Source organism: Conger conger, chromosome 9, assembly GCF_963514075.1.
Source record: "Conger conger chromosome 9, fConCon1.1, whole genome shotgun sequence".
Taxonomy (NCBI): Eukaryota; Metazoa; Chordata; class Actinopteri; order Anguilliformes; family Congridae; genus Conger; species Conger conger.
Window position 1 is genome coordinate 52,413,515 of NC_083768.1, and position 24,918 is coordinate 52,438,432.

The 24,918-nt window shown below is 41.5% G+C and overlaps 1 protein-coding gene across 1 annotated transcript in view; it reads right to left on the reverse strand.

The window, feature by feature from the left end:
- Positions 1–1,360: 1,360 nt before the first annotated feature.
- Positions 1,361–24,918, reverse strand: part of col22a1 (collagen, type XXII, alpha 1) — an 81,697-nt gene continuing 58,139 nt past the window's right edge. Inside the window, exons 40-65 of the mRNA XM_061253402.1 lie at positions 24,421–24,465; positions 21,689–21,766; positions 20,549–20,584; positions 20,210–20,263; positions 18,497–18,541; positions 18,282–18,317; positions 17,591–17,704; positions 17,152–17,205; positions 16,788–16,841; positions 16,458–16,511; positions 15,820–15,873; positions 15,571–15,624; positions 14,907–14,960; positions 14,277–14,330; positions 14,091–14,135; positions 9,129–9,182; positions 8,846–8,899; positions 6,555–6,608; positions 6,144–6,215; positions 5,908–5,943; positions 5,771–5,815; positions 5,067–5,246; positions 4,600–4,666; positions 4,043–4,225; positions 3,147–3,224; positions 1,361–3,046 (exon numbers count right to left, since the gene is read on the reverse strand). Coding sequence (XP_061109386.1) covers positions 2,859–3,046; positions 3,147–3,224; positions 4,043–4,225; positions 4,600–4,666; positions 5,067–5,246; positions 5,771–5,815; positions 5,908–5,943; positions 6,144–6,215; positions 6,555–6,608; positions 8,846–8,899; positions 9,129–9,182; positions 14,091–14,135; positions 14,277–14,330; positions 14,907–14,960; positions 15,571–15,624; positions 15,820–15,873; positions 16,458–16,511; positions 16,788–16,841; positions 17,152–17,205; positions 17,591–17,704; positions 18,282–18,317; positions 18,497–18,541; positions 20,210–20,263; positions 20,549–20,584; positions 21,689–21,766; positions 24,421–24,465 — 1,842 coding nt within the window. The 3' untranslated portion in view covers positions 1,361–2,858. The remainder of the gene's footprint in view (positions 3,047–3,146; positions 3,225–4,042; positions 4,226–4,599; positions 4,667–5,066; positions 5,247–5,770; positions 5,816–5,907; positions 5,944–6,143; positions 6,216–6,554; positions 6,609–8,845; positions 8,900–9,128; positions 9,183–14,090; positions 14,136–14,276; positions 14,331–14,906; positions 14,961–15,570; positions 15,625–15,819; positions 15,874–16,457; positions 16,512–16,787; positions 16,842–17,151; positions 17,206–17,590; positions 17,705–18,281; positions 18,318–18,496; positions 18,542–20,209; positions 20,264–20,548; positions 20,585–21,688; positions 21,767–24,420; positions 24,466–24,918) is intronic.

Consider the following 24,918-nt stretch of genomic DNA (forward strand, 5'->3'; position numbering starts at 1 on the left):
AAGGCACACTTGTATGAAGGCATATTCATTAAACAAAGTCTTGTTCTATAAAATGGACCTGTTCCAGTCTTTATTACAACATAAATGCCTTTTCAGTTATTAAATTTAACAGAGTACCAATTTTTAATTTAGCACCATTCTATCATTATACATAAGTACAGTTTGCACAGTCAAGCATAACACTTTAAAATAGCAGACTGCTACTTAAAATAATTTAACAAAAAGAAAATCCATATTCAAAACAGTAAGCTACAATTATGAATAGAAATGTATACAGGTAAGTAAAATGAATAAAGCCAAACATGTTTTAAAAATATAGCACCTTTGATTTTACTTACACCGTAGTGCTGTGTATGTAAAATTGATTCCAGGCATCCTTATGAGATAAAAAAGTTTTGCCATTTATTCAATTTGTATGCTGCTCTCTGTCTTTCAGCTTGTCAAAGTCACGACATCTCCTTTTCACTAATGCACAGCCCATAAAAATAATAAAATAAATCAAATGACTTTAGATATCTTGGAGGGCACACTCACGCAAACTAGAAGCCAGCAAACCTTTTAAATAATGTGTGCTGTTTTTTCAATTTGGTGTGGGGATTTAAGTGTAAAGCTGGCATACTGTTAGTCTGTAAGTCAATCTGATTCCAACAAACTCAAATAGCACAACTGATGCTATCCTCAGTCAAAAAGTGGTAATATAAGTAATGTTTAATTGTAGTGACTAAACAGTGACTCTTTGGCACAGGGAGGCAATCAATCAACACTGATAATTGAAGAATTTATCATTCATAATCATTCATAAAAAAAGCCAAGGCCATTGGATGTAATACAGCAAAAGAACTCTGAACACCCTGGAGTTTTCAGCCATGGGATTGGGGGTGGGAGGGGGGCGGTTAATATTTATTATTTTAATATTTATACACGTTATTGAAGACTCTCTCAACTGGTAATGACTAAAGCAAAGGGATAAACTTGGTTTTCATGTGATATCACACTAAGCATTGCTTGCTGTTCCTTGGTTCTCTGTTTAATAATCTGCAAGGGAAAACTGCTCTAAGTGACCTTCAAAACTACCCGCATTACAGATGGTAAATAGGCTTTTGGCTCAGCGGGACTATGTGTGTGTTCGAGAGATTCTCGTTGGTGTCCTGGCTCAGAACCAGAAATTAGCTTAAGCCTGCAGTGACACAGGAGATTTACCTGAACTAAAAAAAATTCAAACATCAAGCATGTGGCTTTATCAAACATTCCTAACCTTGATATTAATAGCAAAACAACAGCATCAGTTCATTCTTTGATCCCCCCCCCTCCCCTGAAAAATATGCATGACACCTCCCCCCACTCCCCCACACCACAGGCCCTACTGTGGTTACATTTCTTGCAGACTCGCACATTTCCTCCAAGTTTTTTAGGAGGCTCTAATTGGTCCACCAGGGACGGAACAGATCCTTCAAAATGTCGCCCTTGGTGGCAGCCCCAATAAGGGGGATCAGAATGCTCTGTACATTCTGTAATGTGTAAAGCAGCGAGCAATTTGGAAAACAAAGTCTTCAATTCAATGCAGCCTGGAGCCCGACCTTCTCTTGTGTGTCTCCCAAGGGGATATTAATAAACTACACAGGCCAGGATGGAAATAACGCCTTCTTTTAAAGTCTTCTTTTTAAGGTGTAGTGTCTCTTTTTCTAAGCAGGGGAGGAAATGTATAACTTTATAATGGGGAGCACTGGAAAGCTGTAGGCCAGGAGTGAATTGATCCAGACAGCTTGGGTGTATGCCAGACGTCTGGAACAATTAAGGAGAAATTCTGATGGGGTTAAAGTTGATGTCTTCCATCTCTCATTCAACATCCTCTGTGTTTATGAACCCTGTGTATTCATTGATTTGTCTCGGTTGTATCCCCTCCCCCAATTTCCACTAGTTTCAGGGCAACATAAAGATTTCTCATAGTATTCCCACTAAACCCGTTTGTGGTGCAACAAATGGAGGGGAGATACAAGCACAAACACACAGACAGCCATTATAGAAGTTTATGTACATTATTTACGTACACCTACCTGGGCCATTTATATATTGTAGCTGCATTACCCATAGCTTCAGAAAAAAATAGTTTAAAACGAATTCCAAGCTCTTTCAAGACCGTGAGTGAAAATCACAACCTGTACTTTAAAATGGTCTCAAGCTCTTATTTTCCCCAAAGCAACTCATCTCACCCATGAGCGCTCAAAAGTTATGTGAGTTCCTTCACTGGATAATTAAAACTGCTCCCTGCAGATCTTCTCTAGCCGTAATTTGACACTGAATCACAGCTCATCTCTTCCTGCACTAAATAGATTAGGTATGAAAAGTGCCTAAAAGGTTCTGCTTGCTGGGGCAGTACCCCATAGGTGCATAAAATTGTACCCCTTGCCAAACCTTTTTTGCTTGGAAAATATACTAATGTACCCAAAGAGAACATGACTGTACTTTCAGGTTACATTTGGGAAATTTGATCCTTGATTAACAAGATTGTACCTCCACTGTCACTTTATTTCTGAGAGTGTGGGTGAAAACTGAGGTAACAAAAGAACTGAGGATAAAAGAATTACATCATTCGGAAAGACTTTTTTTTTAAAAGAACAATACTGCTGCTTTTTGGAGCAGCTGAGCTGGTGGCCTTTCTCATTGGTTACTCCTGACAATAAAGTAAAAAATCAGAACTCCCACTTCTCAAACACCTTCCTCACCCCATCCCCCAAACAAATTCTGACCGGCAGCAAAACCCCAAAAGAGGTTATTGTGATTTTTTTTCTAAAAAGAACAGTTCATAGTTTGCTGAGAATCCAAGTTCATAAATAGCCACGCCCCAAGGTCTTTGTGCTTTAAGTCCCCTTGGTGTTGGTGGGCCTTGAAGCCAGGCTGGCATAGTAAGCGCACTGTGAGGGGTCACACTGCCCTGTGGGTCCTGGGGATCCGATGGCCCCCTGGGGGCCTGGGTGTCCTGGCTCTCCCTGAGCACCAGGCGTGCCAGGCATGCCATCCTTTCCGTAACCGGGCAACCCTGCAGTACCTAAACAGAAAAGAAAACCAATAAGTGTAAGAAGAGATTCAGCCTGGACGCCATGTGAAATTATGTTTCCCCATTCAAGAAAACTATTTTGCACCAGTACCTGCAGGACCGGGTGGACCGATCTCTCCTCTTTGTCCCACACCGATTTCACCTCTCTCGCCCTTAGATCCTCTTTCACCTGGTAGTCACAGCCACACAGAAATAGTCACCACATGACTGGAATCAACCAATACACCCTCAGCATATCTGGTTTCCACTTTTAAAAAGCGATGCAGATCAAAACATCTGTAGTAAATTTTAAGATCTGTACAGATTTGATTTAGGGGAGGAACCACAGGTGAATAGGGGAAAAAAGTTCCTTTCCCCCAATAGCATTTTATATTTTTTGCATTATAAGGTTAATTAATTTATTTTAGATACATATGCAAATTAGCTCACACATTTGCATATTAGTTAAAACACTTTTGTCTTTTGTCATTAATCACTGAGTTCATTTTTCTATTTTAATGTTATGAATGACTTAATAACTGGGGAATTAGAGGAGTTTTTACATTTTGTGTTTTATTGATGAATTATTTAAAAATATTTCTGAATATGCTGGAAACATTTTTTTTTTTTTCGCATAGAATACTCCATAAAATAGAAATTACAATATAACAAAAAATTTATTTCCCAGCACCAAATAGAATTTGGTAGCTATATCTAAGTTGGAAAAAAAAAAATGTCAAACAGGAAATAATATCATTTAGAAAATTGCCTGAAGTTTTTTTGCTGCTTGGTTTACTTGACACGGCTGGTATGAACACATCTTAATGAATGACTTAAAGTTGTTTCTGATCATTGGTTCATATAATTTACGAAACTACAGTACTTGAAGCAGCTAAATATCATAAAATCTCAAAACTCACCATTTTCACCGGTGGTGCCTCCTGTTAAGCTGCATTGATCACAGTGTTTATGTGAATTGCCCATTAACAGCTGGCTGAAGGTACGTACCTTTCGGGCCCATTGGCCCTCGAATCCCATCTCCCCCTGGCTGGCCTGGCATACCCTGCTCCCCTGGGGACCCTGGCCGTCCCTGAGCTCCATCTTTGCCTGATGGACCAGGGGGCCCTGGGCGACCTACGGTGCTTTTGACGTGGGCTGGCTGGATCTGGGCCATGAGGTATGCCATTTTGACTGTAAGAACGACAAAACATGATGAGATGAGATCCACACAGTTATGGGATTATCAGACATACAGATATCCCATGTGATCATTACTGCATAGACGGCTGTAATGTGTGCAAACTGGGTCTTGTAGTCACAGTCACATGCTATGGCATTAGCTAGCTGCAACAGGGGTAGGGTGGTTTTAGCTAGGGTGACGATCTTATCCAGTGCGATGTACAAAGTGCATAACCATAACCAGGGTCTTCTCTCAACGCTAATTCTGCTGCTAAAAGGGTATCAGCTTTCTTTAGGGCAGCATGGACTGATTCAAGAGACGCAACTCGTTCCATACTGAGGAGAGAAAAAGGGCAAAGATTAATTCAGATGCAGTCCGCTCCTACCATCTAATTGTTTTGATAGTTCCTCTTGAATAAGCCTTCTCAACTGTTCCAGTGATGTTGACTCTCCCTGAAGTTCAAATGAAAAATCTTGTCAATATTAAGTCAATTTGTAACAACATCGTGAAGTACCAACACCTGCACAGGATGACAGTCATCAGAGCTTTCTGGATACAAACAGTTTCATAATTTCCATATAAACTACTGTGTAACTTTACTTTGTAAATACTTTGCAAGAAATACATAAATTACATGTTAAATTTAAACTAAACAGCTGTGCCTGTATAATTACACAGTTACTTTGCTATGTTCAATTCAGAATGCCTGAATCTTGTATAATTGTTGGGTGCACCTTCACCAAAAGTAGTGTGGGTAGTACATTACACTCTTTTGCAGTATTTTTTTAAGTCTGTGTTCCTGGTGAGGTTGCTGTAAGGCCTGTTGACCAGGTGTAGCAGTGGGAGACCCACCCGTTGGCCTGGGTTGCCTGGGGGTCCTTGTCCTCCTTGCGGCCCAGCTGGACCTGGGTCTCCAGGAGGCCCTGACATTCCCATCATGCCTGTGTGCCCTTTCCGACCAGGAATACCAGGAGATCCTGGCATTCCAGGGTCCCCAGTAGGCCCTTTATCTCCCTTGATACCTGAATCACCCTGAAATATTTTGGGACAATATATCATTTTATTTTATTTGGATTGAGCATTAGAAGAACACCTGACTCTATCGACATCAACAAGATTACTTTTTGATGATTTTTATTTACCAATAACTTTTTGATAAAAAAAAAGTCAAAGGAGTCGCGGTGGCGCAACAGGCTAAGACGCAGCAGACTTGCGGTTGCAGTTTGCTGCAGTTGCACACCGGGGATCGGGGTTTGATTCTCGGTCCTGCCAAAAGCCAAGTTTGGCCGGCTCACGTGGAGCAGCATAATTGGCTCTCTGCTCCAGAAGGAGGGACTTTGCAGGGTTAGTAGATCACCGCACAATAAAGCACCTCGGGCGCCTCGGAATCACGGCAACGGGCATGAGACGAGACGGCTTGAAGAAGGCTTGTCGTTCTCCTTCGGGCCGATGGGGTATGGGCAGTGTATCTAATACTAGCTCTAATTGAATCAGACGGGGTACAATTGGCTACCAAATAATAAAAAATAAAAAATAAAAGTCTACTCTGGGCTTACCCTGTCTCCTTTGGCACCTCGCTCCCCCTGTTTCCCTGGCATACCCTGAAAAGTAAGAATAGATTTATTGTGAAATATAGATATTCAATTATATCTTTCATTTTAAACAAAGGAATAATGTTTAAAACAGGACTTACTTGCTTTCCTTCTGGACCAAGCGGACCAGCTGGTCCCTGAACAAGAAAGAGCAAATTAAGCTAATGTCTATACTGCTTTTAATTACCAACTGCAAATGTAAACAAACGTGAAAAATCTAAACTAGTTTATGGAAGATTCATGAATATGGATTAAGTCATATTTTTCAAGATAAATGCACATAAGACATGGTCAGGAGAGCAGCGATGCTGCAGTTGGAAGAAAAATGCACACTTACAGACGGCCCCTTTGGACCTGAGAATCCTGGTAATCCAGGGCCTCCAGCCTCACCTCTGCCCCCCTTCAGGCCCTGTGAAACAGAGGAAAACACTCCTGCTATTCATGTGACTCACACATTTGTAAGGCCTCTATACAATTCATGTTGCTTAAGTGAGGTTTCAACAGTATGAATATATGAATAATTTTAATTTCATAAAACCTTGCTGGAGGACATACAGCAAAGTGATATTAATACTTAGAAGTGACAATATTTACAGAGTTACAAGGTACAGTATGCAATGCGTAAGAACCTACTGAAATAAAACTTGCAACATACAAACTGAACATGCACTAAAAAAATAGTCTCTCTCTCCCTCCATGTGCACAGACAGACAAATGGATAAAATGGATGGATTGTTCTTCCACTCACTGGATTCCCAGGGGGTCCTGGTTTTCCTGATGGGCCAGGCTCACCTGGTTTGCCCTACGGAACATAGTGTAGTTAAAGTCACAAACCCCTACTTTGGATATTTTAATGAAGTATATTATCACTGAATTAAACTTTTGTGACAAATGCTTTGAGATGAGAATCTTGTAGCTGGAGGCCCTTCCACTGATTGAATGTAGTAGAAACACTGCTGCCTTTTTTTCTCCATTTTTATTAAGGCTGCCAATAATTGGAAAGCCCACTTGCTTTGTAACTTTAGTTTTTCTCAAATAAATGAAAATACAAAAAAAGTCGGCATTGACCCCAAAACGTATTCTGAGTTTTAGAGGGTCAAAAAACTAAAAAAAGAAGAGGAGAATGTAAGCTTTCCAACGATGCCAAAGTTCTACTCCAGATATCAAGGGAGTTGAGTGCCACCAAATCATGTTTTTGAGAAAAATGGCTTCAAAGTTTCAGCGTGCGATAGTAGTTACAGTACACTGGGCTAATGAATCTCCAGGGCTATACCTATATCTTTTGTATCAACCAAAACTATATGTTTACTCTGAACATGAACTCTTGACGTACAGACATACAGACCATGAAAGCAAATACTTTTTAGTGTAAAATCAGTTGAAACTGAATAGCTAAAGTAGCTTGTGATCTTATGTTTTCAAATGTTAAAACTATATTTTTACTCTGAATTTGACATTAAGACATACAGATCATGGAAGCAAAAACATTTCTTGAGTAAAATCAGATGTAACCAAATACATTAGCTTGTAACTCTGAAAGCAGCTGATGTGATTGTATGACTGCATGGTGACTGATGACTGGTGACAAGCTAATGTATTTGATTTAATGTATTGATTTAATGTATTTGGTTACATTTGATATTCTTCAAAATTAAGATGAAAACCTAAATCAGCCTAAAATGAAACGTTGATTTTTGTGAAATTAGCCACTGTGACTTCTGACTGATTATGATAGAACGGTTCACATACAACAAATGAGTTTCCATAGGTAAACCAGCTGAAGAGTCATATAAACGCAAAAAGTCTAAAAATACACCAGCATTAAAAATGATTGCAAGACAAATACACTTGCATTGCTGGCATTTCCACGCGCGCACACACACACACACAGAGGCAGAGCCCAAAGACTCGGGGCATATCACTGGCGGAAGTTGCTGAGGTAGTCAAAAAGCTCCTCAGCGGCAAGTCGCCGGGTGTGGATGAGATTCGCCCTGAGATGCTGAAGGCTCTGGACATTGTTGGGCTGTCTTGGCTGACACGCCTCGTCAGTGTCGCGTGGAGGTCAGGGACAGTACCTGTAGAGCGGCAGAGCGGGGTGGTAGTCCCCATTTTCAAGAAGGGGGACCGGAGGGTGTGCTCCAATTATCGGGGTATCACACTCCTCAGCCTCCCCGGGAAAGCTTACTCTAGGGTGCTGGAACGGAGGCTCCGACCGATGGTCGAACCTCGGATTCAGGAGGAGCAATGTGGCTTCCGTCCTGGTCGTGGAACAGTGGACCAGCTCTTTACCTTGGCGGGGTTGCTGGCGGGGTCATGGGAGTTTGCCCATCCAGTCCACATGTGCTTTGTGGACTTGGAGAAGGCTTTCGACCGTGTCCCCCAGGGAACCCTGTGGGGGGTACTGCGGGAGTATGGGGTAACGGGGCCGTTGTTACGAGCCATGTATAACCAAAGTGAGAGCTGTGTCCGCATCCTCGTCAATTCAAGCACGTTTCCAGTGGGTGTTTGACTCCGCCAAGGTTGCCCCTTGTCACCGGTCCTGTTTGTGATATTCATTCATATATTCATCGGACCATTGTGGTGAAGAGGGAGCTGAGCCAGAAGGCGAAGCTCTCGATTTACCGGCTGATCTACGTCCCAACCCTCACCTATGGTCACAAGCTTTGGGGTGGCCGGGCTCAGCCTTAGAGGGAGGGAGCTCGGAGTAGAGCCACTGTTCCTTCGTGTCGAAAGGAGCCAATTGAGGTGGTTTGGGCATCTGATCAGGATGCCTCCCGGGCGCCTCCCTTTGAAGGTTTTCCGGGCTCGTCCAACTGGGCGGAGACCCCGAGGTAGACCCAGAACCCGCTGGAGAGATTATATATCTCTCCTGGCCTGGGAACACCTCAGGATCCCCCAGGAGGAGCTGGAATGCGTTGATGGGGAGAGGGACACCTGGAATACCCAGCTTAGCTTACTGCGACCGCGACCCGACTCCGGATAAGCGGCTGATAATATCAGAGTATTCAGATTTGTGGTAGTGGCAAATATTTATCTCACCGGTTCCCCTCCTGGGCCCCTGAAGCCTTCTGGTCCTGGGGGTCCAGGATTGCCCTGAAAGATAAAGAAAGAACTCTGAGAACAATATACATTAGGAAGTAGACACAAAATTCAGAACACACAAAATTCAATTTGTAAATGCAAAAACACATTGGCAAAAAACGCATTGGTATATGCAGTACATGTATAAATAATTATACATATACTTCCTGGGAAATTCCATCCCAGTCCATCCAATCCCATTCATTACTGAATTTAGACAGTAAAATATAGCAATGCTCACATCTTTTCCTAGCCTTCCCTCTCGTCCTGGGGGTCCAGGCTTCCCCTCTTCACCCTGAGAGGAACAGATTAAGCCCACAGTGAAACACTTCAGCACATCTGCCATAGATATTAATGTGCAAATCTCATTTTATTTCAAAAGAGAAATCTGAATTTTCACATGTTAAATGCCAATAGGCTCAGGTTATGTTGTCAGCACAATACATAATCAGTTCAATGTAATATCTCCTTTGACAGACAACATCCCCCTATGGTCTCATGAATTCTATTTTAGAGTGAAGTTAACACCAAATATTTCACTGTTTAGAGTACCCTTCTCACAAATTAGAACTGATGTACTGAATGCTGATTAAACGATCTATAAACAGGCAGGAACATTGGAATAAGTCAATGCAACAGCGCTGTCACACTACCTCCTGTTTTAGAAAGGAAAAATATTTTCTGGATGGCACAGAGTGCTCTGAGGTTCAAATGGTGTGGGTAAGACCTATTTCTGAGAGCATCGATGCCCTTGTACTCTGGTGCCATTGATTATGGTGGAAGTAAAATTGGAGTGTTAAATCTTATGTAGAAGTAGCTCACTTGAAGCAGCCTGAATCAGCAAATCTTGAAAAAGCATCAAATAAAGCTGAACAGAAAATAATCCTACTCCTTCACAACCTCCTCTGAAATATTTTGATGTGGAAATTTCAGAGATGAAGCATCCCATTATTATACATAGAACTTGACATTTTAACTTACAAATGGCATGAAGTTAAGAATATTAATGTCATTAATGCCATTTGTACATTCTGTGTGTACTAATTTCGCTTGCTGGTACAAAATTCTTGTAGCCCACATTTAGCTACAGAGATAAAGACACTTACAGTAATTGCAGAAGTATTGGGATAGTGACACAATTGTCACTGTTGACTGTTGTTTTGGCTCTACTCTAGCACATTGTCAAAACCCGGGACAGATGAGTCTACGAAGATGGAAACTTCTCTGCTAGTGCAGATGGTGCAGCAGCTAGCTCAGATACAGGAATTGCAACATCAAGCACTCAACAGCCAGCAGGACAATCATCAACAGGCGATGCAGGTTATGGAGGTGTAGCAAGCTGCGGATTGAGCTGTCCTGATGGAGCGAACATCTGGTCCCACCCCAACCCCAACCCTGACCCATATCAAATTGCAGAAGATGGGGCCAACGGATGACCCAGAAGGACCACTGTCCGGAAGACAACATTCCATGGTGGCACTGGAGCAGTTTATATTGGGGCTCCCGAAAAGGACCCCCGACTAGCTCCGGTGCCACCAACCAACCTCCCTGAGTGCGACCATCCGGCTAGCGGAGAATTACCTGTCTGTCGGAGGAGACACAGGGAGGAAGAATTGTGAGCCTCCCTCTCACCCCCTGGGTGCCCGTTGGGACCTCTCCCCAGCCCCAGTCCCCCATTTTAAACCTGCCCCAACCCCAGTTCCCAGTCCGTATCATGCCCCAGCCCCAGTTCCCAGGCCCCCTCTCCATTAAAAGCCAACCCCATCCTACCCGCCCCTTGGCCCGACCGTTAACTCCCCCCAGTTCCTGGTCTCAGGTGACTGCATCAGAAACGTTGCATGGCACATCCCTCCCCTGCTCCAGCAGAGTCATATCTCAATCCAGGCATTGTTGCAGTCGGGTTGCTAATGTACACTTGTGCACCTATGCCTGCTTCCACCTGAGGCTATAGATACACTCATGGAGGTGGGGGTTCGATGTGTGTACATTATTATTGGACTGTACAAATAGGTAGGGGGGACAAAAGTATAGCATGGTGGCTGGGGTTAGTTCAGGGTGAGACAGAAATGTCTGACACGGATTTGGGGCCGGAGTCAGCCAACCCTCCTCTACTCTTGCGAGTGACGGACTTCACCCTCGAATAGTTGCTAAATCGAGATGAGATGCTAAATCGAGTCACTGATCAAGTAAGCGACCAAGTGATTAAGATTGATGGGAGGCTAATCGACCAAGAAGCCGTCGGAAATCAAATAATGGTCTGATTTTATTGGCCATTTGTTATTGGCCATTCCAAAATCACCTTTGCACCCATTAGCCTTAATAGAGGTCCCCTTTGAAAGATTTGGCATGGACCTCTATGGATATTGCTTTATATTAACCATAGTATACTACTGCACTCGGTATCCAGAAGCGGTTCCCCTCCACAATATATCTGCGAAAGAGATTCTCACAGATCAAGGCATGTCTTTTTTGTCATGGACACTGAAAAAGCTATACAAATTGTTGGACATCTATTCAAACCAGTGTCTACCACCTGCAAATCGATGGTGGTTCAGTAAGACACAGAGGACAATGATTTGTACCAATATTGTTTCCACCAATATCCAAAATTGCGATAAACCATTTGACCCCCGTTATTTTCCGTAAGAGGAGATCCCCAAGTATCCACAGGGTTTTCCCCCTTGAGTTATTGTATAGACGAAGGCCCCATGGCATTTTAGACCTGTTAAAGGAAACTTGGGAGGAGAGTCAAAGCCATAGTTTAAAAATTAAATTCAATATGTGTTGGACCTGCAAGAAAAGCTACACTCTCTTGGTCAAATTGCAAGCAAATACTTGCTCCAGGTTCAAGAACATCAGAGACGGCAATACAACAGGGGAATGCAATTGTGAATACTTCAGTCATCAGCATCCAAATTACTTGCCAAGTGACGATGACCTCTTGAGGTTACACAGCGTTTTGGGTCTGTAGACTCTGAAGTTATTTGTTTGGACAGGGGCGGGGCATGTCAGATCTACCTTCACAATTTATTGAAATTGTGTAGAGAAATAGACCCTGCCTTGCCAGCCATGTCATGTCAGATGAGCTGGGACTAGAAATTCATCCAGTCTCACTTGGGAGCCACCTGACCCAGCAGGTGGCGGTAGCTCGGTTGCAGCATGATTTTGCTGACCTATTCACCCCCCTACCCGGAAGAACAAATCTTATAGAATACCACATACACACCCGTCCGTGCATTGTGATTACAAGTTGCCTGTATTGGTCATCTAAACACAAGAAAATAGGGGTACAAGATGAATTTGGGCAAGAAGCTGAAAATAGGAGTAATAGAGGAATCGCACAGTGATTGGTGCAGTCCCATCATGCTTGTCCCCAAGCCCGAAGGGTCTGGTAGAATTTGCAAGGATTACCGAAAGGTAAACGCAGTTTTGAAACATGATTCCTATCCTATGCCTTGGGTAGACGAGCTGCTAGATCGGTTGGGCACTGCTCATTTTATTTTGTTGCTGGATTTACCCAAGGGCTACTGGCAGATTCCCTTGTCTCCTGAATCCAAGGAAAAATCATTTTGTTTCCCTTTGGGCTCCGTGGGGCTCCGGCAACCTTCCAGTGTCTGATGGACAAGTTGTTAAGACCGCATGCTGCATACGCCACCGCTTACTGCAAACCCTGGGAAGTGTGCAATTGGACAAGGGAAGTGAGGTATTTGGGGTTTCTCTTGGGTTGGGGATGTGTCGGTCTGCTGATCGATAAAACCGCAGCCATATTGGCGAGTCTCCAACCCAAGTCCTAAAAACAAGCGAGGTCATTCCTGGAGCTAGCGAATTACTATTGCCGGATCATCCCAGATTTTTCTAGTCTTGCTAGACCCCTGATAGACCTCACTTGAAAGGGAGCCTCAGATTCGGCCCAGTGGACGGAGCAGTGCCAGGTGGCGTTTTTGAAGAATAAACCGTGCTTATGTGGTGGTTCTCTCTTGATTAGCGTTGACTTCTCTAAACTTTTTCTCCTGCAGACTGATGCCTCGGATAGAGCACTGGGGGCAGTGTTGTCCCAGGAGGTGGAGGAGGAGGTGTGACTGGGCCTTCACGTCAGCCGCAAGCTCAGCCCCAGGGAGAGTCGATACAGTACTGCCAAGAAGGAATGTCTTGTGATAAAATGGTTGGTACTGACTCTGTTATTACCTCCTGGGAAAACATTTTGTCCTCTATTAGGACCATGCCCCACTCCACTGGATGAAAGACACCAACGCCAGGATTACCCGGTGGTATCTGGCCCTCCAGCCAGCTAAGCCATCAGCCGGGATTTTGCAAATGCTGGTGCCGACTTCCTCTCCCGGTTGCAATCCGGTCTTTTGATATCTCCCTATGTCAGCTTTTCTATCCTATCAGGGGTGTGATCATGGTGTGACAATGGTGTTTCACCTTGCAGCAGGATAATTACTGATTGATATTAATTGTTTAATATCATTGCAAGTCCATCCATTTTCAATATTGTAACATGAATGGATCCATTAACCTGGACAAACAGACAGTACTCCAGCCCAGTACTAACTGGATGAACTGATATAAGTTGTGATTGAAGATCTTGATTAATGAACTCAGTGAACCAGGTGTTTAGTGCTTGGCTGAAAGTCTGCATCCACACTGACCCAGGTCCTGGTAATATCATTACTATACTGAGACATTTTGAACGCCATTTTGAAAAGTTCCTCTAAGTGCACGTCACAGTACTAGTACATTTTTGTAATCCATGTAGATATGGTTTGGGACATACTGTAAAAACCTGAAAATCTTAGGTTGGAACTGTAGTGTAATGGTTAAGGTAAATGACTGGGAGACGCAAGGTCGGTGGTTCTAATCCTGGTGTAGCCACAATAAGATCCGCACGGCCGTTGGGCCCTTGAACATGGCCCTTAACCCTGCATTGCTCCAGGGGAGGATTGTCTCCTGCTTAGTCTAATCAACTGTACGTCGCTCTGGATAAGAGTGTCTGCCAAAATGCCAATAATGTAATGTAATGGAACTCTCAGTCTTATAAATATACCTTGGAAAAATCTACTGACATTTTTTGAAATACATATAGATTTTTTCTATATACAGAATATCATAGTTTCTGACCAATTTACACAGATAAGGATGAAGCAAACAGAGAACATCTTGTAATAAATATCTGAAATAAATACATATGATAAACGATTACCTTAGATCCTGGTGGTCCAGGTTCTCCTCTATGACCTTTAAAGCCCTGTGATATAAAAAAGACAGAGGGTAGATAGGATAACTACCTTATAGACTGGATTAAGGGTAAATTAAAAAATGCTACTGACAGTGCTCAGGATGTTAAATGGTAGAGATTTTCTTTTTAATTCTTCACAAAGCTACTTACGGGAAGTCCTCTGAGTCCGTCTCTGCCAGGGGGGCCTGCTTCACCCTGTTTACCCTGAGAATAGAGACACACATCAAGTATTATAACTAGATGCTGCAGACTGAGATTGATTTGCTTTACTGTTTGTGAATGAGTGTGCATGTCTGTATGCAAATGTGTGCGTCCATCTGTGTGTGTGTGTGTGTGTGTGTGCGTGAGAGAGAGCATGTGAGAAAGAGATAATGAGTACACATGACCTTGGTCAAATACGTAATTGATTTGGATTCAAATCTTTTTCTGTGCTTGCCTGGTGCAATTGACTCAACCAAAAGGACCAGAAAATTGTTCTTTTTGAGAGTATTTTATGGGTTCCTAAAAGTGTGTATTTGTATGTTTGCCTGACTGGATACATGTGTTTGTGTGTGTGTGTATGTTTGTGTGTGGTGGGGGGAGGGGGTGTTTACTGCTCTGCACATACCCATGCTTTAATATGAATTTTATAGTTTCATCCCATACCATTTAGTTTAAGATAATTTTCATTTCAAAGCAACTATGTTTTCCACAGCATCTCCCCCACATTGGATTTCACAAGATCAAAGAGGATGTAGCTAATACTCAGAAACGCATGGTTTTTATCGGTTTTTATCTTACCGGCTCCCCTGTCTCTCCTGGTCGACCATCTTTCCCCATCTTTCCAGCCATCCCCTTTAAAAAGTTACAATTAGCAACATTAACGATGATATAATCACAGCCATTTTATTACAGCACACAGTAAGAATGTAAATAAATCGCACATTTACCAGTGGCAAGCATCATAACTGTCCTTTGGGGCTGTGGGACAAGGTTACACCACCATACTGCATCAACTACACTGAAACAGTCTACTGACAAGCAAAATGTTTTCCATCCATCTATCCATGATGTAACCAACTTATTCCTGGTCAGGGTCACATGGGGAGCTGCAGCCTATCCCAGCATGCAGGGAATACTGCCTGGACAGATCGGCAATCCACACATTCACTCACATACTCATACAGTACATATGGGCAATTTAGTCTCTAATTAGCCTAATCTACATGGATTGTGGGATTGTGGGTACCTGGAGGAAGCCCACGCAGACACGTACATGCAAACTCCACACAAACTCCACACAGAAAGACCCCGCTCCAGGACCTTCTTGCTGTGAGGCAATCTCCTGTACCACCATGACACCACCAAATGCTATATGTTTTCACTCAGGCAATTCATCAACACTGAAATAGCTGCACTCAGTCCCAGCTGCCTGTAGACAAACAAAAGACCGTGCACTGCTCACCATTAAACCAGGTAAACCTGGTGGTCCTTGGATCCCTTTCAAACCCTCCTTGCCCTGTTGAAAGCAATTATGTTTGTTCTATTATCATATTATCAATGACTATGATCCAGAACAAAACCAATGATATTGATTCTCAGTTCTGAGGGATCATCTGCATGTACAATTGTTACCTTGAATATCAGTACTTTTCAAATTTCCTTGTAAATGTAATTATAGATGTGTGCATAATAGCGTAGACAGCATTCTTACCGTCTCCCCACGGGGCCCCGGAGGGCCCATCGGTCCTGGCTGACCATCTGTACCCTGCAAAGGAAGAAATGCACTTGAAGACCAGACTTGAAGCATTTTAGCTGTCTCCTCTGTAGGTCCCTTGGTTCAAAAATGTTCACAAGTGTCGATTCTCAGAACCCGAACCAGAACCCATTGAACCTGATACAAACACGCTTATGTAAGATGAATAAAATGCTGTTATGAATTAAGCTGTGGGTTTTACAGTGATTTTTTTGTATTTGTGAATCCAGTTAAGCTTCTTTACTGCCTGTACACAACATACCATCAGAACTTAAAACTATTTTTGGACATGACCTAGAATTACCATAGTTTCACATTTTATTTATTGTATAGTTCAGTAAAACATGGAGAAAGTCTTCAAGGAATTGCTACAAATTCAGAGAGACAACAGCACAACCAGTCGACTAGCAAAGGGACAGATTCATTTCATGGGTAATTGATCACTTTCTTCTGGGGAACAGCAGCAGTAAAGCCACTGACTTATGTGGCATGTGCGTGATTGAGCCATCACTCCTTTGGTGCTGTATTGAACATCCTTTCAACACTGCAGTCGAGGGAGGCTCAGAGTATCAAACTGTAGATGATATAATACTTACAGGCTGGCCCATAAGGCCTGCAGCTCCTGGATATCCAGGAGCCCCTGGTGGTCCCTATAAAACATGTTCATGTTAAACAAATATCAGTCAACTGAATCAAAATGTGTCCTTAAGTTTAAACTTTTGGGTTAATTATTGAGAAGAGAAAAGTTAACATCTATTTATTACTTGTTAGGTACAATTATTGAAACCATAACATATATTTCTTGACTGGTCAATTTCATCTTTCATGAACAAAACTTTCTTGAGTGATTATGTACGATGTCAACCTATGCCGCGTTGTTATTTTTTAGAGAACAGTTTCAAATTGAATCAATTATTTTATTTCACCTTTTCACCTTTGTCCCCAGGCGTACCAGGAGATCCTCGATCACCTTTTATTCCCTGTGAGTAAATAATTAAACACCATAATAAGAGAAGTGTGTAAACAGCCCTCCATTTCTTATTTCTCACAGAAATGCGCAGAAACCGTTCAGGCAGATTGACAAAGAACTAATGCATTCTGTGATTTCCTGGCGTAGATGCAGTTTAAAAAAAACCTCTAATAATTAATGATTCATTTATTTGTGAACCTTTATTTATACATGGTATGTTGATTATAATAAAAATAATAAGAATAATATCTGAAATTGAAGATGAAGTGTCTGATGCTTCAGTCAGGGGTGCTCACACTTGTTGGCACGGCTGAACCTACCTTTCCTCCCTCAGCTCCAGGTGGACCAGCGGGTCCTGTGGGCCCTGTCGGCCCCTGCAGTCACACACAAACAATTCAGTCATTCATCCGCTCACAACTGCAGCTATACAAATAATATTTAATATATCATTATAAATAATACAGTTATTTAGCGGACACCTTTATCCAAAGCAACTAACAGTTGACTAGGCTACAGACTGCCCCACCTATAAGTGCAGCAATCCCATATACTCTTGGCTTGGTCAAGTATTAATGCCTACATCACAACAACAGTTATTATAGCATACAGTAGCTTACTTAAAATGCTATCACAGAGCATCAAACGTGAAACAATTCCTGATCAAGAAGGACTCCTGCAGCCCAACAGGTGAATTGCAGTCTGTTCATGTGTACTACATATTTGTTGAACTCATTAGTGGTAGGTTACATATATTTATACCTGGAAACCATCTTGGCCATCTTTTCCTGCGGTTCCAGGAACCCCTTTGTCACCTTGAATCCCCGGCATACCGGGTGATCCAGGAGGACCGGGAGGACAGTCTGAACAAACATCCTGAAACGCCACATGACAGGAGATCCAGAACAATCCACACACTGAGCAGCCAGCGTTTTTCATATTTCTTCTTCACAATTGGTCATTTAATTCTGAGTCACACCAGGGAAGTGTGTATCTATGCATGTATTGGTCAACATATTGCATATGTAAATGTTCCAACTGTGAGGTCCTAATTTTTTTCCCTATTTATTACTAGGAAAGCAAATTAAACTTAACAATTTATTTTTTCCAAGAAATTTAATGAATGAATGATCAATCTTTGTAGTAGTTTTGTAAGAAATGCTATATTTTAGTTTTTCAATAAACAAAAAAAAATAAATTGAAAACACTGACTGATGTTTATCGCACTTTATAATGAGAATGTTTCCAGGCTTCATCTAAATGTAGTAGTACCCAGAGCTGTCAGTGAATAGAGTCCTGACATGAATAATGTGACCATAACAAAGCAAAATAATAGTTAATATGAATGTGGTACCATTTTTTAAAAGTAATTTCCTCAGATACAATGTTAATAGATTTAAGCTACTTTACAATATGCTAAGCAACCATCATTTAAATGTGTAACATTCCTTACCTTCAGATCTAACTGTGACAAGTCAGCAGCTTTTCCCTGAAAAAAAGGCCTACTGTCAGACTTATTACATCACATTATGTTATCTTTTCAGTGGAGGGCACGGTGTCAGTGCCTTTGAGGCAGGGCACATTGGGTTTTGTGCTGTTGGCCAGCTGATGTTGATGCTCATGCCCGTATCACCTGTAACCCATCCCCAAATGAAAATCAATGCATACCGGCTCTCCGGGAGATCCCTTCTCTCCTGGCCTTCCTGGTAAACCCTGTGAAACAGATGTCAGTTACCACTGAGTCCTCGGTAGATATAATGAAGGAACAATAAAAGATAGCACAATAAAATGGATTAAAGCAACAAGACTATAAAATGACAAACAAAACAATGAAGAAATGTCAAGATGTTAATCTAGCTTTGAAAGTGATACATAATAGTATTACAAAAATACTTGTCCTAGGAAAAATGATACATCTAAACGCAGATATTTACAGATCACATTATTGGTATGGATAAAATTGCATGACACTTATGATGGTAATATTTTAGTTATTGGGTTTGCGTTTGAACCCTCAGCAACCCTCAACCTTCCAGCATTCTAATTTCACTTAACCTGCTATTTCAGCCATTTTCCAGAAAACTTTAAACTCACCTAAAACTTAGTTATTTTTCTGTAGTTCTTTGTATAGTTCTTTGTGTGTGTTTTCAGCTATTAATGTAGATCAAACAGACAGTCAACTCTGTATTCTTAGCGTGTAAAGCAGTTTCCCTTCCTTTAAAGCCTATATATCCAACATCTGCGCCTGATCATAAGCAAATATAACAGCAACAGCAGGCATGTCAGTTTCTAACAAAAGCTCCCCATCATTAAGAGAAATAGGTTGATTATCTTTTAAGTCTATATTAATATTTAAGTATTAATACTAGGTCTAGTATATCAATATACAGTTCTAATAGAGCTAAGTGGCCTAGTGGTCCAACTATAATGTACCAATTGTTTAGTCATCCCTGTCATCATTAATATCATTGGTCATTTAGTAACCACTGTTAGTCATAGCAACTTACAATGTATGACCACACAAACAGCAGGGATATTAATTACAGAGGTCAGCCATTTTAATGAGAGGTTGCGTATTTCTAATGTTACGGAGCAGATTGTTCAGAGTGAGCCTTAAAGTAGATAACATGTCAGGTCCTGAGGGACAGTGAAGTGAAGGCGAGGAGAAACGAGGAGTCAGTCGAGGACCAGAGCCTCAGGGTTGCATTAGAGGAGGGAAGGATTAAAAAGATGAGTCAAGCAGCAGAATATTCTACTGAGAGCGAGCGAAGCAGAGCCGCCGCGAAATCATAGAGAGATTAACGGTAATCAAAGTGTGAAATTGGTGAAGCATTCGACTGGAATGCACTGAAAGGAGCAAATCGCAGCTGAAAAGGTTATATGAATCAGGAATGCATGGAGAGTTGCATTCTAGCTGTTTATCAGTATTGTAACTTCTGCCACATATTTCCTATTCAGGGCTGCCGGACAACATGAGATGCAGGCTAAAGAGATGTGCACACTGCATTGCATCCCAGCTAATGAAATATCCCTTAGAATGAGTTCACGTGATTTTGTTAACTGACAAATATCCTTAAAATGTTTTACTGCCACCTCATGCTTTCTGAGGTCATAAAAAAAGACAAACATAAACATTCATACATAATTATTCTTTACAGTACTCAAACCTTCAATGCTATACAGAAGTTTGATAATATTTTATGCTTTCTGGGACCCCATGCCTCACTCTTGTGCCCTAAGAAGCATAATGCCTAGTGCTTTATCATCAGAGTTCGTTATAGATCCTATGTGAGTACTCCTACTTGCTGCATTTTTATTTAAATACAAGTAACAGATGAATGCATTGTATAAATGTTTCTGTTGTGTGCTTATTGTACTCACATTGTGTCCGGTGGGACCCTGAGAACCAGCTACACCGGGTAGACCCCTAGTGCCCTGAATTGTTGAAATTCACACATCAAATACAAATGCAAAGGCTATACCACTACTTCTTATTATGCATACTTGATTTATTTGACTAAAAAAATATTTTTCTAAAAGACAATACATAAACAATTTAATTTTTAACTTCATTTAATTACAATAATGCAAAGCAGTAATTAATAGCATGTCACCAGTCATTCATGGTCTATAGAAGACTAATCCAATGTCTTGCATGCCAATATTTCTTTACTAAAATTGTATTCTTTTTCATTATGGAGGAACTGAACATTTCCTTACCATAGGACCTGGTTCACCATTTTGCCCAGGAGGTCCCTAAAACAATAACAATAACAATGGGTCAGTTATTTAAGCTGATTTTATTAGGTCAGCAAAAATAGGGTAATTTAACACATTTTAACATAGGACATGGAAAACAAATGTAAGATGAAGAACTAGTGGAGTTTTTATATCCATGCACAACGTATTTAGTTCAGTCAGACTACTTATGTAAGAAATCAAATACTGTACTGGAAAAAGCAACAAATATGGTCATTATCAAAATAAATAAAGAACAAGTAGTGGTAGGGGTTAGAATGAACCTAAGTGAAAGTAATATCTGTTTCTCTATTAGTAGTTATTTCACACTGCAACATGACGGTGGAACACAACTTGTATGGACTAATTTTGTTTCAGTCTTAGTACACGCATTAACAGACTTTGCCTATTTCCCCCAATTTGGATAATCCTGTTGCATGCATAATGCTAGGTCCATAGCTGAAGCAGTTTAAGTTTGAGGAAAATTTTCATTTTAGCCTAGCCACTTATCAGCATAGTCATTGTGCTGGGGAACATCACATCATACTGTATACAGCTGACGAAGGGGAACTGCAAGCACACCACAGCCCAGTGCACGCACTTCAGCATGATGACAGAGGGAAAACACCGCCAACAAAAGCCCTCCATTTCCTGGGAGACGCTACGGTCAAGTGTACTGCACAGTCAGCATTGGCATGATAGGGGATTCATACTACAGTAGAGAGCAACCAGAGAATGAGTGATTTAACTAGGTCTATCACCAAATACAAAGTATATTATCGCTATAAAGCTCAAAGTATATTATTGATATAAAGCTCAAAGCTCTTTTTCATTTCTCCAAAAATGGAATTCTCAGGAACAGCAAAAAAATAAATAAAAATAAAATTTAGATTTTCCGTTTACCAATGGGACATTACAGTTTTATCTTTTGGGGTTTTGAGTCAACTTTAGCTCTTGAGTTATGAAACGGATAGAACATATAGCCAAAGGAAAACCTTCAATATCACAAAAATGGGGATACAAGGTTATTGACCGATGCCGGCAGTGAGTGAGTGTGTGTGTGCGTGTGTGTGTGTGTTAACAATGTTTAAGCATACAGGGCTGTGTGGAAGACACAATTACCGGGGGTCCGGTGGTGCCCTCTCCAGGGGGGCCCCTGCTTCCTGGAAGTCCCTGTAAACCTGGAGCTCCAGACGGACCCTGTAAATACAGCATCAGAACTGAAGACCAGAACCCATGCCCATCTTAACGATACAATACATGTTTTACCATCCAGTGTGAGAAGCCGCTGAATTATTAACTATTTTAATGGACCACAGGAGGACTGGTGCATTTCATTTTCCATTTGCAATTCAACCAGTCGTGAAGCACTGTGTGTCCCACCAGCTTTTTGTTCCAGGGCAAGACAGCATGTATCCATACATGCGTGGTAACAAGGTTGTGGCGTCATACAAAAAGCAGAGTTATCTTTATGCAAGCATATTTTGCTGTCTCGGTTTACCCTCTGGGATTCATTGATTAATGACTCCATGGTATTATTGAATCAATAAGCCACTAGTCTCCAAACTAGCCAGATTTATCAAATAGCATCTTGTAAATTTTCTGATTACATTGCCCTCTAAATATTTCTCCTTCAATCTTACGAAATTACTTTATTGACTGGTGTGCAGCCACAGGCCCGCCAAGGGAAACTGAAGAGTGTGCACTGCCTGCCCAACCATAATTGTGTTATCTGACATTATCTATATCAATAGGCTACACTTAATATACGTCACCACGCATCACAGATTTTTGGCCCTATGTAGTCAGACATTAAAGTGTGATGTGCCCAATGGGGAGTATGCACATAGACCTCCTGGGATTACAGTCGGTTTCAGTAGTTGGGTCTCCATGTTCTATAAGGTTAAATACAGTGCAGTCCATAAGTATTTGGACAGTTCAGCCATTTTTGGCTCTGTATTCAAGCAAATTGGACTTGAAATAAAACAATGAATATGAGGACTGACTGTGCAGACAGTTAGCTTTAATTGAAGGGTAGGATCCATACAGGAATTGTTTATATCATATATAATCCATCCATCCATCCATTATCTTAACCCGCTTCTCCTGAACAGGGTCGCAGGGGGGCTGGAGCCTATCCCAGTATACACTGGGCGAAAGGCAGGAATACACCCGGGACAGGTCACCAGTCCATCGCAGGGCACACACACCATTCACTCACACACTCATACCAATGGGCAATTTAGACTCTCCAATCAGCCTAATCTGCATGTCTTTGGACTGTGGGAGGAAACCGGAGTACCCGGAGGAAACCCACGCAGACACGGGGAGAACATGCAAACTCCGCACAGAGAGGCCCCGGCCTGGATTCGAACCCAGGACCTCCTTGCTGTGAGGCGGCAGTGCTACCCACTGCACCATCCGTGCCGCCTATCATATATAATATATAATATATAATATATAATATATAATATATAATATATAATATAAATATTTTAGGGGACCAAATTCACATACAATGAAGTCGTAATACATTATTTAGTGCTTGGTTGCAAATCCCTTGCATTCCTTGACTTCCTGAAGTTATTGATGTTCACATTGATGATTGAAGTCAGTGATGTTCCACCAAGCCTGCAACTGTATACATCTTTAGTTCCTGTTTGTTTCACAGAAATGTTGACTGGTCTTCAGTGTGAAATGCATGTTCAATTGGATTCAAGATGGGTGATTGACTTGGCCAGACAAAAACCCTCCACTTTTTGTCCCTGAAACTCCTTGGTTTCTTTAGGAGTGTATTTGGGCTCATTGCCCTGCTGCAAGGTCAAGTAGTGTCCAATGCGTTTTGAGGCATTGCATTGGATCCGAGCAGATAAGATGAGTCTGGACACTTCATAACTCATCCTGCTGCTGCCGTTAGCTGTCACATCATTAATATGTGAGCCAGTTCCAGTGGCAGCCATACATGCTCAAGCCATTACACGACTGTACCTCCACCATGTTTCACAGGTCTGTCCATAAGAGTGTGTTCCAGGACTCAACAAATTGTTCCATGGTTCAGCTATTTTTAATGTAAATTCTAGCAAACTCTAACCTGGCCCTTCTGTTCTTGCAGCTTACCTGTGGTTTAAATCTTGTGTTGAACCCTCTGAGGTGATCCTGGTGTAATCTGTAATGTGTAGTCTTTGACACATTTGTACTTACATCCAGGAGAGTGTTTGTGATTTGTTCACTGCTGAATGGGGGTTTTACTCAGCTTAAAATATTCTTCATCCACTACAGTGGTCTTCTGTGATCAATCAGGGTGTTTGCTATTGCTTAGCTCACCAGTGAGCGTGTTCCCTAACAATGTATCAAACAGTTGATTTTGACACACCCAATTTAGTCTCTGGTCAATTTATTCTGATTTTTCAGCCTCATGATGGCCTGATTTACTGGCATTGGTGCTTATTTGGATATTATTTTGAGAGACAACAGCAACAGACTCCAAATGCAAATTCCAGACCTTTTCTTGTGTATGAACTATTCATGAAACAACAAACAGCTGGCCGAGAAACATCTGAGCAGCCAACTGTCCAAGTACTTTTGGTCCCTGTACTACTGTATGTTTAAAAAGAGCTGAAATTCTCACACTTTTCACCCAACATGGATTTAAATACCCATAATTTAAAGCTGACACTATGCAAAATTAATTTGTACTTGATTATGAGAATATACTGTATGTAAATATTCCCTTTAAGGAGGGCCTACTGTATTTAGTTTCAATGCACAAGATTAGCATTACATGTACGCAACATCATTTTATGTTGAACAGCAAAGGGAGTACTGCTTTTCCAGCAGATTTTTAATCACATTACCTTGGGGCCCTGAGGTCCTGGCAATCCCTGTGATCCAGGTTTTCCCTGAAATTCCAAGACGAATCAAAAATTGAATTCGGTTTTTCACTGCAAGTAATTAGATTAGAAGTCCCACACATGAGACCTTTACCTGTTTTTCATGGGAAAAAACACTGTTAGAACAGATGTTTGTGCTAATGTGCTTCGCCTTTGCCTTGTTTGGGTGGGGTATTTGTCTACTAACCAAGCTGTAAACTGGCACTGCTATGAATAGCAGCACCTTTAAATTGAAATGATCTTGCACTCATTAATTCAATGCACGGGGATTAAATTGCGGTCACGCTGTATACTGGCCAGTCAGCACATTGCATTGTTAATATGTTTCTACACAGAGCTGAGCGAATAAACTTGCTAGCATACATCACATTTTGGAGGGAATATTGGCTTTGACATAAGTCTTTCTTTAAAAAAAATGTACAGAAGTATACAGTAGCACTGTATTCATGCTAGAAGTTTTTT